Source organism: Parambassis ranga, chromosome 6 (assembly GCF_900634625.1).
Source record: "Parambassis ranga chromosome 6, fParRan2.1, whole genome shotgun sequence".
Classification (NCBI taxonomy): Eukaryota; Metazoa; Chordata; class Actinopteri; family Ambassidae; genus Parambassis; species Parambassis ranga.
Genome location: NC_041027.1, coordinates 4218055 through 4237130, shown reverse-complemented (window position 1 = coordinate 4237130; position 19076 = coordinate 4218055). Strand labels below are relative to the sequence as shown.

Sequence of the window (19076 nt, the reverse complement as noted above, 5' to 3'; positions counted from 1 at the left end):
ATATTTCCTTTGCGTCTACTAACTCAAGTTAATCAGTGGTGCTCTCATTTGAGCTTCATGTTCAACATCTTTACCTTTAACTTTTACCTGTTTTATTAAGGTTTCCTGTGAGTTCTGCATTCCCTCCTAACCCTTCATTTGCATCCTTTTCTCCTTACGTCTGTAAAATATTTTACATCACACAACATGTTTCTTATCAGCTTGTTAAGTTTGGTACTAACATGGATGATGAGGCCATGGATGAGAAATCTTTATGTTCCTATGCAAAGCCTTGCTTGACCAAGGCCATGAGATTGCCCAGCAAGAGACACTTAATGCTGCCCGGATACCATTTATATTTCTTTTCATGTTGAAACCACATTCTGTTCAACCTGCTGCTTTAACATCAAGCCTTTAATTTTCTCTTTTCCACACACCAGAATCCATAGCTCGATCCAGTAAGCTGCTCAACTGGTGCCAGAGACAAACAGAGGGATACAGGAATGTTAATGTAACAGACCTTACCATGTCTTGGAAGAGTGGCCTGGCCCTGTGTGCTCTCATTCACCGATACAGACCCGATCTCATGTGAGTATGTCAAATAAATACAAGCAGAACACTCATGGTAATACAGGCTAGATGAATGCAGATGGCAAATGTGTTTGTGGACTTTTACAAACCCTGCCAAGTGCATCCCATTGCGGTTAAAATTGCTACAGTGCATAGAATAAGTGGCCTGCTGTGTTTATATGTTTGTTGGTTGCAAAGGATGTTTATTGTCTGGTTGGGACCTTGGTTTTGGACTGTATATCATTGTAAATGAGGTGACAGCTACCAGTCATAATGGTCTGTTGGGTCCCTCAAGGGAGCTCTCCTTATGTTCTCCCCTCTCCTCTTTCTCACACACACACATAAACAGTCTCCTTCCCCTCATACATGCTATAAACAACACAGTCTCCATCCATAATGCCTAATGTACTTTGTTTCCCTTAGAGGGCATCATGGCAATTAACATTATAAGCTATTAGTGTCTGTGTCCTTCCTGACCTTTTACCAAATAGTGCAGCAGTTGTGCTCCGCTGCCCCTGATTGGCCAGGCGATGGGAGGAGGGGAGGCAGAATGATGAGTGGAGTTACATTGGGAAAAGGCGTTCACATGTACACTTTTACAAGACAGATGGTTAAGAGGGACTGAGTGGTGGTTTCACTCATTGCCTGTCTGATGATGTTCAAATGCTAATGCTTCAAATGGACTGCATGAGCAGTTAAGATGTATTGATGAACCATGTTAATGGTATTTTCAGCTACAGTGTAATGACATTTACAGTAAAGCTTTCCGCCACACGTGCAATAAGCCTGCTGTATAGATATGCTTCTTCATTAGTGTTGTGGTAATGCATGCTGTCAGTTCATATCATCTTTTGCTTTTTGCCAATACTCTTTGGCACGGTATTCTCTTCTCCTGTCCTGTCTTATCTAACCTCACTTGGTCCTTGGTGTCTCTCCTCCTTTTTTGTCCTCAGTGACTTTGTCTCTCTGGACGAACAAGACCAGGAGAAGAACAATCAGCTGGCTTTTGATGTGGCAGAGAGAGAATTTGGCATCTCGCCATGCATGACTGGCAAGGAAATGTCTTCTGTGGTGGAGCCGGACAAACTTTCTATGGTTATGTACCTGAGCCAGTTCTATGAGATGTTTAGGGACACAGTGCCACCTGGAGGTGAGGGATGGTGACACAGTGAAGTAATTCTGTAGCCTTATTTTTTTTCCCTAAAAGGTGCTGTGAAAAGATCTGAGATTCTGAGAGTATCCTAAACATCTTCTTCTTTTATTATCATCTGTTTAGATAACCACAACCTGAGTCCAGAGGAGAAAGCTGCACTAATAGCCAGCACCAAGTCTCCCATCTCCTTTCTCAGCAAGCTGGGTCAGAGCATTGCCATCTCCAGGAAACGAAATCCCAAGGTCAGCATCTAATAACATTCTGACACCTCCTGCTCCTTCACCCATACAAAAAACATCTCTTAGTCATTTCATTGTTGTATTTGGAGAGAAAATAACACATGACCTATCACCCATAGGACAAAAAAGAGAAGGATGTAGACGGTTTGGGGAAGAGAAGGAAAACTAGCCAGCCTGAAGACGTGAGTACTTCTGACAGCCAAACGTCTCAGATGTTGAGCTTGTGATTATTCTTTGAGGAGTCAGTCCAACCAGAACAAACTAATTAATCCCACTGCGCTCACTACAACTGGCAAGAATCAAAGCTTTTTTTTGCAACTTTCTCACAGGAGGAGGTATCCAGGGCCGGTCGTGATGACATGCCATCTGTCCCTGCTATCCTGACGGAGAGAAAGATGGACTCCGCTGCTGTGGGGAACCACAACAAAGTGAAGGTCATGGCCACCCAGCTGCTTGCTAAGTTTGAGGAAAACGCTCCTGCCCAGACTTCAGGACTTAAAAGACAGGTATGGAGGAAACAGAATCATTTTGTGGTATTACAGCTGTGGGTGGTACATGAGACATTAAAATTAAGCAACAGGAAGGACTTTGTGGACTTAAGATTATTTTCACATGCTCATTGTGGTTTGTTATTCCTCACAATCATTATTTTGATGAACACCCAGATGTTAGGTTGTGTGACAGGGCCTCTGGTCTCATGATGGATGAGCTGTAGGCCACTGTATTAATGAGCTGATTTCCAGAATGCAAATTTTGATCAGGCAGGGTATTGTTCCTGAGTCACGTAGGCGGCCTCTCGGTGCTGACAGGGCTTGGAGGGCTTGGGTGAACTGGTTCACAGAGCTTCGGTTTGCTTGTAACAGAGCAGTGAGAGGGAGGAGTGGGCTACTGAAACACTAGACAGAATTGCTGACTGAGAACAAGACAACTGCTTGTGTTTGTGTCTTGGAAAGGATGATTGTGTCAGTCAGAATTCAGAAATGTGATGATGATAATAAATACGGAAGACAGATATTTTATCCTCTGTTTATCTATAAATGTACATTGTGCACGACAGTTACTGTCTCTAAATTCTTCAACCTCATGATCCTCTTGTCATTTCCTTTTTTTATTTTGAACTCATATTCTCCAGCTGCTGTGTGTCCATACATGCATGAGTGATTCACTTCCTTCTTTCTGTTCTCTCCTTGCCTTACGGCCCCACTCCTGTTATGGACCATTTCATAATGCCTTGCATGGTTATTCTGGCCCTCTTACTGGCCATGTTCGCTGTCACCCGTCTTTACCCAACTACAAAGGGAGAGTCTCTGCCCAATCTGGATCGCCTTTTGCCCCCGTCCCCACCACAAACCTCTGTGAAAGAGCCAGTGCGACTGGCACCTGTCCCAGCATGGAGAAAGGTAAACCTCGTCCCCGTAGAGACTAACACCCACACTGATCATCTAACCATATGTCACTGTGGTGTGTCATTGTGGGGAAAGCTGCTTTGTGTTGACCTGTTCTAGTCTGAGTCTCCCTTAACTGTGAGCGCACTGTAGATCTGTTGTGTGAGATTTGGAGGAATTAGCACAGCTACAATACTGTGTGATTGTTTAACTTCTAAATCAGATCACTGTGCAGCTTTGTGTATGTGTGTGTTTGTTTGAGAGAGAGAGACAGAAGAGGTCAGTCATGGGCTCTCCTCGTTGCTTCTCCTGTTCTGGTTCAGAGACGTACACAGCAGCAGGAGCAGATGAGCATTCGCTACAAAGAAATGATCAAGTGTCAGACTCTGCCTGGCAGAGGGGAACAGGTATGGTTAGTCCAGATAGTTCTCCAACCCTTTCAAATCCCATTACAAACAAGGCCACCTCCTTTTATTGATGGAAATAAATCGTTTTTTCAATCTAGAAGCATGGGCAAGGAAAGTCTCATTGGGGCAGAAGGGATTGATCAATGAAAATCTATCAACACAATCTTTATGCTTTTTACATAGATGCCTCCAAGCATGTGTTCTCACATCTTCTTTCTCAGCTCAGTTGTTCCATTAGTAGAGACTGACCTCTGGTGGATTTTGCTGAACACTACAATGTAAACCTCGTATGGCTTTTGTAGTGAAGGTCTGAATTGAATATCTTCAATATTTGTGAAGTTCCCAGTATACCAAACACAGTGTAGGTGCAGACACAAACAACTAAAGGAGAAACGCTTGTATTGGTGCTTCCTGCCTTTATTTTTCTCTTGTGTAGTGGTAATAATTTTTAAACCTGCATCAGCTCAGATAGTAAATTGTATTTCCTTCTCTTCCACTGTCGTATAACTGCCCTCATGTAATGGAAAAAGACCTCTTGATGGTGAAGTTACACAGCTAAAGTAGCTATTTTTATTGCCTGACAATAGCAAAGTTAGCCTAAAAGAATACAACATTTACAGAATAAGCGACAATCAAGTCAGATGAAGGTATTATTTGCACCAGAAATGTTAGAGGGTATGATGTCGACCTTTCAGCACAAGTTCAAGGTTCCTGCAGTACCCCTGTCTCCCCCACACTGGAAGTAGTTACCACAAGACTAGATTGACCTGCCTGACTGTTCCCTGCTTCACCATTCTCTTATGTCAGCACCATTAACTGCAGATGCTTAGAAAGTTTTGTCACTAGATTAAACATCACAGACATTGATTTAAAGCTTCCTGTTTGAAGAGATTTAATTTACTGCTGTTTTTTAAATTTCCTCTCACTGCACAGTAAGTCCCCCGCTGCAGAGTAAATTAGCAGAAAGTCGATTGGCAAGACTGGAAATAATCTTGATAATCCAAAGCACTTCTCTATACAAAGTGATTAGAAAAGACTGTCTTAAGCCACTCCTAGAATCCAGTGCTGTTGTGTTAAACTTGTATTTGCTCTCTTTCCATAAAGTAAATATCACAAACCTTCTCTCCTTGTTTAGGTGACCATTATGGCAGAGTGTTTCTAAGTCTGACAGTTGGTGAAGCAGCAGTACATTAGTTTCTCTTTCTCTAACATCCATATTAAGAACATGGCTTCTTTTTGACCATATACACGTTGTGGGTGGTCTGTTTTTTTTTTTTGGGTATGTGTGGATGGAAACATGAGTGTGCGTGTGCCTATGTTATTCCTATCTGGGGTTGTAGTATAAATCAACCTGACACCACACTAGTTGTATTAACCTAATAGATGGCTAAGTTTGTGTCGGGTACAGTAGGAGTCATCATCTTCTCCTGAACCTGCTGTTCCTGTCCCTCATCTCTCAAGGCCAGAAGTGGCGCAGACCAACTGTCCAGCTCGGGCTCTCGGAGCTGCCCAAAGAAAACCATACTGCTCCCTTCTTCCTCCTCCACTTCCTCGCTCTCTCTTCACTCAGAGGTGACACACAGTCTGCTGTTTCTGTCTGTCTGTGTCTATCGTATCTCTAACTACAAATCCAATAGCAGACCCGTTTAGCATCTTTCCTTTTTATTCTCCTCCCTGATTAAGTCTGCCCTACCTCTGAAACAAAATGTTGCATTCCCCCAAGTGATCTCTCTGGAAAGTTCACCGTCTTGTTTACATCCCCTTCAGTAGGTAGAGTATGTTGTTATAAGAGGAGCAGCTTGTTTTTTATGCTGACGGGTATGCTGCTGGAGTGTGATGGCTTGTATAAATATGGACCCAGAGGACCTCTGGTTGTTTCAACTGATTGTGAGACTGATTCTGCACAAATCCTTTATCTGACAGAATATTTGCGTTCATAAGTCTTAACACAGTCTGTGTGCTTATTTCTGCCTTCAAGCATATGTGTGAAAGTCCGGAGGAAGAGGAGCTTGAATACTACGAGAGGCCTCTGACACACAGGGTAGAGTACACGAGTGAATGTACGAATATATAGCAGGCGAGTTATTTGTGGTTGTGGTTTAGTACAACACAGTCTCAACAGAGCCAAGGCAAGGCAGCTTTATTTGTATAACACAATTCATCCACTGGACGTTTCAAAGTGCTTCACAGAATTAAGATACGTCATTAAAAAGACGTATCCCTTGGCAGGAGTGGACACCTCTGCACCTAACTGACCCCGGACCCATTCACATACCTGGTATACAGGAGAGGGCTGAACGCCTGATATCCAAATTTAAAGGCAAACCTGAGAAGCCACCAAAGGTGAACAGCATGCATGGACATGCATGGTTTGTACACAAACGTTCCTGGTGTTAAGCCAGAAACTTTTTTTAATAACTTGCATGTAAGAAAACGTGCTGCTGTCAAAGAGTCATATCTAATTCCCTCTTTCATCCATCCCTCTTCCTCCTCAAAGCCTAAGAAAAAGCCATCCCATTTCTTTTTAGAGCAGTGGTACTTGTCCCATGGCCTGACAGTGAGTCCCGGGTCACCGCCGTCCCCGCTTGACTCTTCCAGAAAGGTTAGGTCTTTGATGCTGTGGACTGAGAAGTTTATTCCTACTAAGATCACAACATAACTTAAAGGTTTACTTCGTCCTCATCATTTATGTTCCTGCAGGAGCCAGCAAGGCCTGTGGACTCTGATGGTCAAATGCCCTTGTATGTGCTTAGTATTCAGGAGCGGGCTGAGCAACTTGCCTCTCAATTTGAAGGCAAGCCAGCCTGGCCAAAGGTGAATCCGCAGCTACCCATCAGTCTAAATTTTTAATAGATGTTGATGAAGAATATGATTAGTTGATTGCATTATTGAATAAAGACTCCAGATTGAATGAGTAAATTAGTAAAATCATAAAAATGAGATAATTCAGCTGAGACCCTGCTCTGCTTCTAACCACTTTCCTTTCTTCCTATTTTGTGGAGCCTAAGAAAATACCCTCACGTTTTTTTATGGAACAGTGGCACCTGGCCCGAGCCCAAAGTCCCCCTGATTCTTCCCCCTCCACCTCTGACTCTTTGAGACAGGTAGTCATTTCATGCCTGAAAGGAATGGAGTGCTCCGAAACTGTGACACACTACTCGCCTGCACCCTCAGGAAGATGCATCACCTCACTTAGTCACAGAAGTTGCATAACACAACTTAAATCTGACTGCTTGTTGAGATGTGAACAAACACTTGTGACCTGTTACTTGTTTACTGTGGTTGATGTGATTAATATGTGGGTGATTAATCTGTGACTCTATCTGGACATATATCAAAGTGTTCTTAAGTGGAGTGTGTTTAACCTCGGGTTGTTTCACCCTCGGTCTTCTAGTTGTTTTGGATTGGCAGAGCGACTTGGCAGGAAAAAAAATCTCATCTAGTTGTAATTCCCAAGTTGACAAGCATTGCTCCCACTGTAGCCAAGTTACGGGACTGCAGCATGTTCAGATTTCATCTGCAGTAATAGTTTTTCGTGGCATATGGTTACCTCAGACAGATGACATAAATCCTCCTCATATGGAGGATTTAAAAAAAAAAAAAAGCAGTTTGGAGGTTTTCAGATCTAAATCTGATGTCGTTTAATTCAGGATTTAAAATGAAGATGGTTTCTTATGCTGACTGCTTGAAACACAGTGATGGCAAAAAAGTTACAGTTACAATTTGAGCCTTACCGCTGGAGTTTTTGGACTGCAGGATCCAGACCTTGAATTAAGATGCAGCCCACTCCAATTTTTTCCCAAATGTTGTCACATCACATCAGGCCAAGTGGTATAAAGCTGGGTTTTGATTTGTGTCTGTTTTTGTTTTGATAAGTAACACTGCAGTGTGGGTGCCTCTGTGCATGGACATAATAATGAAAAATGCATGTTGGCTTAAAAAAAAAACAGCGTGGAAGCATATGCAGTAGTCTCCATGAACAGGTTACATAACAGGTTTACTCAGTGCAGCTTGCAACTGAAAATGCTTTGTTTTGGCAGGTTAATTTACCTCCTACCTATTTTTATGGTTCTTGTTAGGTTGGACTCTTGTTAGGTTGGACTATAAACACTTGGTCAAGCATGGAAACAGTGCTTCATCATGTCCAAACTCCCTATTAGACACTGTAGTCTGCTGTGTTTAAACACTTATTTCTCTCCGTCTCGCCTCTTCCTTCTGTTTTTCATGTTCTTTCTCTTTCATCCATCATTTCTAATGTTTGTCCATCTATGTTTTTTCCCCCATAACACTGTTGATAGCACTATGTAAGGATGTACACGGGGGGAGTTAGCTCATTGGCTGAGCAAATAGCCAATCAGCTTCAGTCTCAGGAAGTTCCCAAGCCCACAATTGTACCTGAAAAGAAGGATTTGGTAAGCAATGTATCCAAATGAGTAGAAGGCATGTGGCTGCACCAGTAATAGTGGTGGTTTCATACCATGCTGTGTGGTTGATGACTTCTCACAGTGTAACATGGATCCCTCCCTTTAGTGTGTGTTTGTTGGGCTAGTTTGGACTACTGTGATGTTTGTAGATAATTTTGTCAATCAACAGATTCAATTCCTTTGCTCTGAATTAACCTCCTCTCCTCTCCTCTCCTCTCCTCTCCTCTCCTCTCCTCTCCTCTCCTCTCCTCTCCTCTCCTCTCTTCTCCTCTCCTCTCCTCTCCTCAATCTCAAAAGTGATTTAGTTCTGCTTCTCTTCCTATAGGGCTCTCTCAGAAAAGAGTTTCCTGTCAACATCGGAGGCAGCGACGTTTGCTTCTTCTGTCGGAAGCGTGTGTACGTGATGGAGAGGCTGAGTGCGGAGGGAAAGTTCTTCCATCGCAGCTGCTTCAAGTGTGACTACTGTGGCACAACACTACGACTGTCTTCCTATGCTTTTGATGTGGAGGATGGTAAGATTGACATTCAGATAACCCCAACTTCTCTAAATCATCAAGAACAGGGAAAGTAATTGATTTTATGTTTTGCATATAAGCTGTATTCTACTGTAGAAAAGTATTTATTATAACCATGTGCAACTGTAGTGCCCTCCAGTGGCATCATCAAACCACACACGCTTCACCCTTCCTCCACCCAAGGATCTAACCTAATGTACACACAGACAGATAGGTCTATGTTTTGGTTTCAGGCTAACAAAAATATGCTGTAAGCACATGACATTTGCAGCTGTAAGATATTACATTTCATTAAATTGCAGTGACCTCAGGGCTGAGTGCAGTCTTATGATTCCATATTTTTCCTCACTGGGAGGATCCTATTGTGCTCAAGGACAAGCAGCTGATTGTTTGATGAGACAGTGTAGCTGTTTCTCAGAGCTAGCCGTGGGACTAAAACCCACTGATGGGACCGAGACGGAACACACAATCTTCTCCTGCAGGACAGATAACGGCTGCGAAGTAGTGGAAAGTGTGCCATATATATATATATATATTTTTCCATTGACTTTATGTGCTTGTATGTCTTTGTGTCCTGCAGGGAAATTTTACTGCAAGCCTCACTATTGTTACCGTCTGTCTGGCTATGCTCAGAGGAAGAGGCCTGCTCCCTCTCCTGCTCCAATCACAGCTAAGGTACCTGTTTGCATTTGCTTGATAGAAACATGGTGGAGATAAAAAATCAGTTGAGTGTGTGTGTTATCTTCACAATGCACTGTTTAGGTGAGAGGCTTACATATGAGGAATACTGTCAGCTTTTATTCTGTCTCACCTCATGCTTGTCATCAACTTTTTCAGGAGAACCAGCCACCCCAAACTCCTACAGCGACCGTAGATGCCCCCGGAAGGGCGATGGCAGCAGCAGCCTCCGCGGCCGATCTCCAACCCTCAGGTACCCGAATTTCCTCTCTAGCTGTGGCAGCTTCACCCTGCCGCCTGGCCATGGGCATGGGAGTTCCGCTGCGTTCCCTCTGCCGCACTCTCTCCTGGACCTGCCACCAGGTGGCACACAACCCCCTAGATTCTCCCTTCCTGTGTACCTACTGCATCTACCTCTTCTGCTGTTTCACCATCAATGTCCTGCTCAACCTCCTCTAGCATGACTCTTTAGTTCCTCCTTCTTTTCCTTTCTTTTTACTCTTTGCTAACTAATGTGTGTGGGACTGTATAGATCCAGATTGTAGTGACTCACTGAGATTGTTCATGTAAATCTTGTGATTCTCTGTGAGTTTGAAGATGCAGCATTTTTTTTCTGTTTCTGATAGGAGCCACTGTGATTGGCAGTTTAACAGTGCTCTGGCAGCAGTGAATGGTGCATCTTAAATCTATTTATTTTACTTGGCTTGGAAATTAAAACAAAAAAATTAGTTGGCTGGAAATTCTTCGGCTCAGCTCTCCAGGCAGCAGTATTTAAAACCCTTTGAGGCCTCAGCAGCTTTCTATTCTGGTTTTATTATAGATTATAGAGCTATATATTAGTTCACCTATACATTATACCCATTATGTCTGCCTGTTTTTTTTTAATGAAGAGCCAAGCTTCTTTCTTCTCCTTCTGTGATTGTAACCTGTAGTGCCCTGTGAATGCTGTTTTAGCTCTACCTCTTCCTGTGTGATGTGTTTGTTTTGAAATGCCTGCCCTGTGACGTGTTTCTTTCTTTCTGTAAGCTGTTTGCTCCTACAGTTCTCTCCTCATACTGTGACCAAGTGCCTGTATTAGTGCTTTTGTGAGCTTTACCTTTCCCCCTCCTATCAGAGCATCTTAAAACTGAGAGCTCTTTTAGTGCTTGAATTCAGTGCCTGCGATTGGTCCTCTTATAATTTCTTTCCTCTGACTCCTCTGTCTTACATTTTCAACCGCCCCGTCTTTTTTTTTCATCCCCTTACCCTCCCCCCTTAGCAGATTGCATATTGCATCTAAAAACCACTTGTGTTTGCTAACAAAATGCATTTTTCTTGCATTAATTGCTTTGCATATTATAGCTAAATAAAATCATCAATAAGACTAGAAAGAGATAAACATTAGGGTTATAAACTAAGTAAAGTGTAGGCCTGCTGCCTTTGTGTGGCAAGTGTAAGATTATGAATTAAAATTTTAACTTGGTAGTTAAATACTGTTGTCATTTAGCAGATGTAAAAAGTGAAATTAAATTATTACTTAATTTTCTCATATTAATACACAAAATAGTTTTGAAAACATCAAGAGCAAGAAGTAAAACCTGTAGGGTGAACTATAGGTATTAATCCCTTAGATTGTAATGTGTTTTATCAGTATTTATATTTTATAAACATAATGATATAATGCTTTGAAATATATATGCATATATTGAAGAGTCAAATACAGTGCAAATTGCATTTGTTAGGTCACAGCGTGGTCGCTTTAGCCCTTTAATTTCAGGGTAGTTTATGATATTAAACCATGATATTTAAAATCCTTTAAAAAAATTCTTTTAATGAGGAATAATGGGATCTTTGTCAACTGTTGATCTTATCCACACACACACAAAACACATGGTACAATATAATAATAATATCACACATCCTTTTTAGCAGGGTTCCACTGGGGGCCATAGCTCACTGCATTGTCTCATTTGATTTCCTCTCTGTTTAAGTAAGTGGAGAGATAATAGTGTATTAACAAACACTCATATTAACAGATACTTCTTAGCAGCATATACAGTTTTAAGGTTTGCTTCTCAGGATGGGAATAAGGCAAGGCACCAACCCTGTACATTCAGCTATAGCATAAAAAAACTATTTTAGAGTGTTAAACATATTTGTGTTTGTTAAATCTATTTGATGTAGGAATATAATCTAATGCAATAAATTCAGTAATAGATCTTAAATTGATGTGTCCTTGTCAGTTTGTCCTTAACACAAAAGACTACTCTGCCTTAGTGGATATAATGCACCTGTTCCATTGTTGGATGTGTGATGGATTTGATGCTGCTAGATAAATAAGTGTACACAATTGGTGTCAGAAATGTCAGGATAATCACAGTAGTGTTCAAAAAAAAAGAGTTTCACAATGAGAGATAAATGCAGTTAGAACATGTCTATCAGCCTCTCCTGCATGGCAGCGGCTCTGGAGAGGGGTTCTGCTTTGCTCTTCCTCGCTGCTGCTGATTCTCAGTTGTATTTTTGTGCTCTCTTTCCTCCCACCCTGCTGCCCACCTTGATTGCAGTGCCAGAGGTCAACGGCCTGCAGGAGCCCAGCCTAGCTAAACGACTTCGGGGAACTCCCGAGCGCATTGAGCTGGAGAACTACCGTCTGTCGCTGCAGAGGGAGGAGGAACTGGAGGAGGTGCCAGAGGAGACGCTGGCAGAGCACAACCTCAGCAGCGTGTTGGACAAGGCCACAGACGCTGACCTGGGTTCAAGGTACCTGCACTGTGACGACCTGTAGATCTGTTTTACACTCCTATAGAAAATAGTAACGCTGTTGTGTTTCTTATTTTTTAACAGTAGCTCAGAGTCAGACATGGAGGAGGAGGATGAGCAGGAGGACCAGGAGGAGGCTGAGGCAGAGGAGCACCCTCTGAGCCCTTCGGACCTCGGCGGCGTTCCCTGGAAGGAGGCCGTAGAGCTCCATGCCAAACTGAGGGGCGAGGAGGCGGATGGTGAGGGCCTGGCAGACGCAGTGAGCAGAGATGGGGAACTAGATGAAGAGGAGGAAGAAGATGAGGAGGAGGAGGAGGAGGAGGAGGAGGATGAAGAAGATGAGGAGTCAAGCGATGGTAAATAAGATTTGCTGCCTTGCTTTTATGTATGTATGTTTACACCCTGTCTGGTAAATTCAGTACTCCACCTGCTGTTTGTCAAAATGTGTTTCATGTGTTGTGTTGCTGTCTCAAACACTGTTCTCCTCATCCTGTGTTTCCTTCCTCCTTTTCAACCCTCTCTCCCCCTCATCCTCACATACACTGCATCGTGTATGTATATATCTGTTTTTGTTGTGGGCATTTATCTCCCCCTGCTGGCAGAGGGGGATTACTGCCCCTGGGATAAAGAGCTCCAGTCAGGCCTTTGGCTGGACAAGTACCTTACAGATGAAGAGGATGTTGGTACATTTAAAGGTAGCAACAGAACTGCCTGTGGATGTGTTTGCAGTGTCTTTAAAATAATTCTGGCTGGTTTGGGTTTCCTTTTTAAGGATTTCAACATTTTTTTTTTCTTTGCTGGTTTTGTTGCCTTCATTTCGGTTGAAGTTTTTGTTAATAGTTGTGTGCTCTTTAACCTGCTGTTTCAAACCTCTGGTTTTATATATGGCTCTAAAAGACTAATCTGGTAAATCCCAGAGATCCTTGTGTTTTTTCCCTCTGAGGCACTGCAGTCATGGTTTGGTATTAAGTAGCAGAATTGTCAAATACCACAAATGGATATTATTTCTTTATTTAACTAATCTTTGACGCTAACTTTTATAAGCAATTGCAGTATATTGCATGCAGCTTCTTTCTACCTCACCTCTTTGATAAATATGCCACTGTATAACTGTCTCTTTGCCTTCTTTCTTTTATTTTTTATCCTATCACTTTTCCTCTTTCTCTCTTCTTTTTCCTCTATCTACTGCCTTCTCCTTTCTTGATTCACACATCACATTCAACAACAACAACAACAAAAAAACAACATACATTTAGCCAGGAACATACAGATCCAACAAGTCCTTCAGCCTGTGGATCCGCACGCCATTCCAGGTTTGGCGAGAACACACCTGGACTCTGAAGAAGACAAAGAGGGCCAGCAGGTCTCAGCCTCCCAACTCTCCCAACCCTCTGAGCTCACACAGCCCTCCTCCACAGGTAACCCACCTAGAGGAAAGGAGTGGGCCTCGCCACGTTCGGGATCAGGGTGTCTCATTTCACCAGTGGGGCTGCTGCTGCTCTCTTTGTATGTCTGGGACAGGAAGACCCATCTCCTCACTAACCCACCTGTTGTTTGTGATTATCTCTGATTTTTTTTTTACATTTTTTTTCTTGGAATGTCTAATTTTATGTTCGACCTTTTAATTTGCCATTTAAAAGTCCCTGTTGCTCCTCTGGGGTGAACGGAATGTCCCAGTGCAACAACATAACCCTCTTGTTGGTTCCTTTGATTTTGTTCTGCTTTGTTCTTTTTTGTGTTCTGCTATGTTCCTTCCCATGTGTCTAATTGCTTTACTGTTATTTCCCTGCCATCTGTCCCTCGTCGTTCTGTATCTTCTGGTTTGAAAGTAGCCCCTGCCCACACATCCGCCCGACACGAAGCAGTGAGAGTCTGGTTGGAGTCCATGTCTGGAGGTAGCACAGACTTAAAAAAGGGATTGTGACATCCCATCTTCGATTTCTATCTTGTCTATGGGCTGGCCTTTTTCCTGGAGCATGCAGAGATCTGTAAACTCACAAGCATGCATGTTATAAGGCTGTCACCCTCAAGAGTTCTGCTCTCCTAGGGTCAGACTGGCACCTTTATTTCACATTTCAATACTTATTCAACCCTTCAAAACACACGTACTTCCTCTTTGACATCATTGTATGTTATACTGTAATGTACTATCTGCCATAGAATGAGCCATCAAGGCTTGAAAACACAAACATCACAGTGTTTTTCCACTCTGTTACTGTTGCTATATTTGTTGACTAACCCTTTAATGGCCCTTAGACTCGTACAAAGACGTGAATGAGGCTGTTAAGGTACTTTACCAGCTGGTATAAAAGCTTGAATGAATGGAGTAAGAGTCCTACACATTTGAATTCATGCACCGCTCTTACACTAAAAGCTCAGAACCACTAGAATCAGAACCTACGTGAACCAACATGAACCTATTTAATGCATTTAGCAGAAGTGGTGGGTAAAGTTGTGACATTGCATGAATTCTGTGTTTCAGCTTTGCTTGGGAAAAAAAATATTACTTCCCAAAAGACATTGTACTTTCTGTTTTAACCAATGTCATTAACATTTTGGTTATCCTTTTACTTCATTAAAATGTTATCCATTTTTATGAACAGCTGCATGTGCCTTTTCACTAATGCCCAGACTTACTGTATGATTGAATTTGTATGCAAAACCATTTTCTTTTGCCAGAACACTTTTACTAATGTTGTCCTCAGACAAAATAAATGGATGAAGTCTGTTCACTTTCAAGCTTTAATATCTTTAATTTCTGCATTCCGCACTTAAAAATTGGCTTTTTAGCCTTCAGCCAGAAGTTCATTCAAGGTTAGGTTGTTAGGGAGTTGATAAAGTTCTCAGCCTGTTATCGACTAAATACAGTGATGAGTAATTTCTTACCTTTTTTTTACACTCCAGAGCTCTGTGAAGATGAAGAGCTGAAAGCAGAAGCAGACAGTCCAGATATAGAGCCTGGCACAGAGATGGATCAGGGTAAGCTGTCAAACTAGTACAGATAATAAAGTGCTTTTGTTTACTTTTTTTAGGTTAAACTGAAATGACTCAAAGTTACAAAGCTGTGTAATGGTGATATTTTCTGATTCCAGATGACATCCCTTCAGATGCAGAAGCTGAGGCCCGTTTGCACGAGACAGGAGCAGCTTCACTGTGCTCTGAGGAAGACAAGAAATCAGAAAGTCTGGGAATGGCCTCCAGCATCGGTATGTGTCACAAGTCATTCTTCTAAATCAATCTCTCAAATAAATTTTACATAAATAAAAAGCAGTCTCACTCTGTGTTTGTGAATTCAGGGCCATCCAGCATCAGCCCTGTGCAGCAGGAAGACGTTATTTCCCCTCTCAAACCATCCCCAGAGCCCGAGACACAGGTGAGATAATTCTACACTTATCATATTGAAGATACATAATAGGTTTCGACTAAATCCTTAACTTTTCTGTTTCTTTCCAGATAACACCTGTGAAGTCACCAGGCACCCGCTTCTTCACAGATTCCTTTATACCTGAGGAAATGAAGCCTGAAAACACATCTCTATCTCCTGCTGCCAGGAGCCCTCTGAGTCCTTCACCTGCTCCAGGCCACGCTCTTTCTTCTGTCCCATCTCCTACTCCCGCTGCTACTTCCTATGTCGGCACCCCTGCCTATGCCTCATCTCCTCCCACCACACCCACCAAATCACCCGTTGCCTCTGCAGTGCAGCCTGCTGTAGAGCCCGCAGTCAGATCGCCTGTTAAGTCACCAGTCAGCTCACCAATACGCTCGCAGCCCACTCCACTACCAGAGACCCGCAAGCCTATATCGCCAGTCTACCCTCACCGCTCTATTTGCCCTCTGACGGGGAACCCTCTCTCCCCGATTTGTGCCCAGCCGTTGTCCTGCCAAGAACCCTCATCACCCCTCACCTCTGATTCTCCTGTCAGAACCCAGCCTGTCCCCGCAGTCACTTCCACTCCCATGGCCAAAACGGAGAAGGCCACACCCGAGCCATCACAGCCTGGAGACTCCTCGGCCGAGGAAACTCCGTCAAAAAAGACTGATATTATTGAAGAATTCTGGATGAAGAGTGCTGAGATAAGAAAGAGCCTCGGCCTGTCTCCCTTGGACCGCAGCAGTAAAATCTTAGAGAAGAGTATCGTGACGGCTCCCACGCAGGATGTCACCCCTGCCAAGACGCAGTCACCAGACGTGTCTGAGGAACCAAAGCCCGCCTTCACAGGCCGAACTGTCATTCGCCGACTGAACATCACACTTGAGGGTCAGGTTATTACTCCTATTGCTCCAGTAGAGGCCAAGAGTGATGGTTCTGATAAGAAGGACATCAGCAGCAGCTCTGGCTTGGGTTTGAATGGAAGCATCGCAACGAGCCAGACAGCAAACAGTGACAGCTACAACATGTCTGACTCTGCTATGCTCACCCCACCCTCCAGTCCGCCACCACCTGTGCCTGCTAATCAGTCTCCAGCTGTGCTCAGGCAGCAGAGACACCAGGTGCCCTGGAGTAACGGAACGGAGAAACTTCCGCCAGAACCCGCCAAAGAGCCAGCAAAAAACAAGACCCCGGTTCCTGCACCCAGGACCCAGTTGAGCCCTGTGTCTGTGCCCAAACCTGCACCCAGGAAAGTCTCTTCACCTCAGTCACCTCAGGCAGCTCCAGAAACAACCCCTGTGGTTGTCATGAGAGAGAAGAAGAAGCCTCGGCCAGAGCAGGCGAGGAAATCTTTTGTGGAGACAGTGGAAGAGATTCCGTTTGCTGATGATGTGGAGGAGACCTATGATGAGCGGACACCAGAAACCAGCATGAACAGGTATTACACTCCACCCACTAGTAAACCCAGCAGGGAGAAACCTCCAATGCATCTAGCACTTGCAATGGAAAACGGTAAACCTAATATCCCCCCTGTCAACCCTGCCATTAAGACTCAGAGGGCAACTCAGTTCTCTCCAGAGGCCAAGGAAATTGCTGAGGAGAGAATGAGGGCAAGAGAAAAGTCAATCAAGAGCCAAGCTCTGAAAGACGCCATGGCCAAGCAGCTAAACAAGATGAAAGACTCTGACATAGACAAGGGTGTCTCTCCTAAAGTGGCCTGGAATGTGACCCCAGATACAGTTGGAAAAAGTAAAAAGTCAGCTGGATCTCCAAAGACATCGGCTGTGAAAGCTTTGGAGTCAAAAAAGGCTGAGACTCTGCCTGAGCGTTTCTTCAGCAGCAACAAGAGTCTGGACAGCTCGGCGGCTTCATCGGATGGCTCCTCCACCAGCAAAAGCAAGAAACGAAGCTCCCTTTTCTCGCCACGCAAAAATAAGAAGGAGAAAAAAGCTAAGAATGACAGCAGCAGGCACTCCGGTGTGGACGAGACACCACCCAAACACAAGTCATTGTGGAAGGCTGTCTTCTCAGGGTACAAGAAGGACAAAAAGAAGAAGGACGATAAATCGTGTCCAAGCACGCCATCATCCAGCTCCACCACTCAGGACTCTGGAAAGAAGAGGACGTCACCACTTGGGAGATCTTCAGGTAGGAGATCTTTGTTCCAAGCTGAACATTTGTGAATGTGATGATTGAAGCTCCAGCTAATTAATGTCTTTGCTGGTTCTTAGCTGCTGACTTGAAATCACGAAGAAACCTGAGCTTCTCTGAGGACTCAGACCTGTCCTGTGATGATGTACTGGAGAGATCCTCTCAGAAGTCAAAGGCAGATGTGAGTAAATATTGGGGTCTTTGCATCTGTGGCATCATGATCATGCTTTGAACTGACAGTATGTATAGATACGTGTTTACATTTTGATATCAATTTTAGGCTTTATGACAACAGACATATCACCATCACATCCGTTCATCACATTTTGGTTTGTTTTCATTCAAAAGACATTGTTTTACTCCTTTTTTTACAACTCCCAGCGGCACACGGACATCTTTGACCTAGTATCAGGCATGCAGATGGAAACAATAAAGGAGGAGAAACTGGAAAAGGAGAGAAGGAGGGAGTTAAAGGAAAAAAAGAGGGTGAAACAGAGGCAGAGAGAAAGAGAGCGGGAAAAGGAAGTTGAGCGAGAGAAGGAAAAAGATGAAGAGAAGGTATTGCGCAGCAGGGGCTAAATGATTTTGAGTTTCAAATAAGCATAATATTTGTTCATAGTGTCATTTAGAATCACCTATATTTCACTAAGTCCACATAGCTTCCTTCTGGCGTTTGAGGCTGACCTTATATAAATCTGTAATACCCGATTAAAAAAAAATGTTTGTCCTGAGGAGATCTTTCAAGATCTTCTCCAACACCGTAATTCATGTTAAATGCACATCTATTAGCGAAAGTTGAATTCTTCAAAAGACTGGTTTCATTCAGTATTCTGGACACAAAGATCCTATTAGCACACAAAACCACAAATTTATTACACCGGCTCTTTTTATTTGAATCCATTTGCATTCATTATGTTTATGGCTGAAATTCAAAATTATAGTCTGTGCTGCTGCTCAGTCTTTGTGTGTGTGTTCCTGGTGGTTTTAGATAGATAGAGTTGAGTTCCGGGCCAGAGGCATGAATTCATGAACCAAAAATGAGACATGCTACTAGCTTAGTTTTGCATTTTGACTGCATACATGAAAATGTATTAAAACTTTATGACTATCAATCACAATCCTGAATTTCACACAGCTATAGTAACAGAGCTGTCATGCCTCCCAGGCCATGTGTAATTAAATGAGTGTCCATCAAAGTCATGTAGAGTAGCCTCCCTTGAACAGTGAGTGTCTACAGTAGATATGTGTATAATAGACATATTTTTAATTTAGATGTATAAAATATTTTTTATTCTGTTGTTTTTGTTTCGGTGTGAGATATTAACATTGCCTGTTTTGATTGTAGCAGCTAAATTGTTACTTACGTGTGTTGCTTCTGTTATTTTGACCAATTTAACATAATCATTAACCCATTTATTCATATCATCTGTATCACCTTTTTTTTATGTTTCGTCTTCCCCCCTCAA

At 43.0% G+C, this 19076-nt stretch overlaps 1 protein-coding gene across 32 annotated transcripts in view; it reads left to right on the top strand.

The window, feature by feature from the left end:
- Window positions 1-19076, top strand: part of mical3a (microtubule associated monooxygenase, calponin and LIM domain containing 3a) — a 73697-nt gene that overhangs the window by 41052 nt on the left and 13569 nt on the right. For 15 of the 32 annotated variants that reach the window (XM_028408652.1, XM_028408651.1, XM_028408650.1 and 12 more), the window contains 26 exons: window positions 420-567; window positions 1503-1699; window positions 1826-1944; window positions 2061-2123; window positions 2271-2447; window positions 3240-3341; window positions 5195-5305; window positions 5712-5774; window positions 5963-6076; window positions 6231-6335; window positions 6434-6547; window positions 6736-6837; window positions 8032-8145; window positions 8483-8669; window positions 9253-9347; window positions 9510-9603; window positions 11894-12089; window positions 12174-12445; window positions 12692-12784; window positions 13346-13507; window positions 13919-13984; window positions 14994-15068; window positions 15182-15295; window positions 15386-15462; window positions 15543-17607; window positions 17691-17791. In XM_028408652.1, the coding sequence (XP_028264453.1) occupies window positions 420-567; window positions 1503-1699; window positions 1826-1944; window positions 2061-2123; window positions 2271-2447; window positions 3240-3341; window positions 5195-5305; window positions 5712-5774; window positions 5963-6076; window positions 6231-6335; window positions 6434-6547; window positions 6736-6837; window positions 8032-8145; window positions 8483-8669; window positions 9253-9347; window positions 9510-9603; window positions 11894-12089; window positions 12174-12445; window positions 12692-12784; window positions 13346-13507; window positions 13919-13984; window positions 14994-15068; window positions 15182-15295; window positions 15386-15462; window positions 15543-17607; window positions 17691-17791 (5126 nt within the window). Of the gene's footprint in view, window positions 1-419; window positions 568-1502; window positions 1700-1825; window positions 1945-2060; window positions 2124-2270; window positions 2448-3239; window positions 3342-5194; window positions 5306-5711; window positions 5775-5962; window positions 6077-6230; window positions 6336-6433; window positions 6548-6735; window positions 6838-8031; window positions 8146-8482; window positions 8670-9252; window positions 9348-9509; window positions 9604-11893; window positions 12090-12173; window positions 12446-12691; window positions 12785-13345; window positions 13596-13918; window positions 13985-14993; window positions 15069-15181; window positions 15296-15385; window positions 15463-15542; window positions 17608-17690; window positions 17792-17991; window positions 19072-19076 lie in introns of those variants that run through there. The other 17 variants (XM_028408676.1, XM_028408675.1, XM_028408678.1 and 14 more) reach the window with 16 other exon arrangements.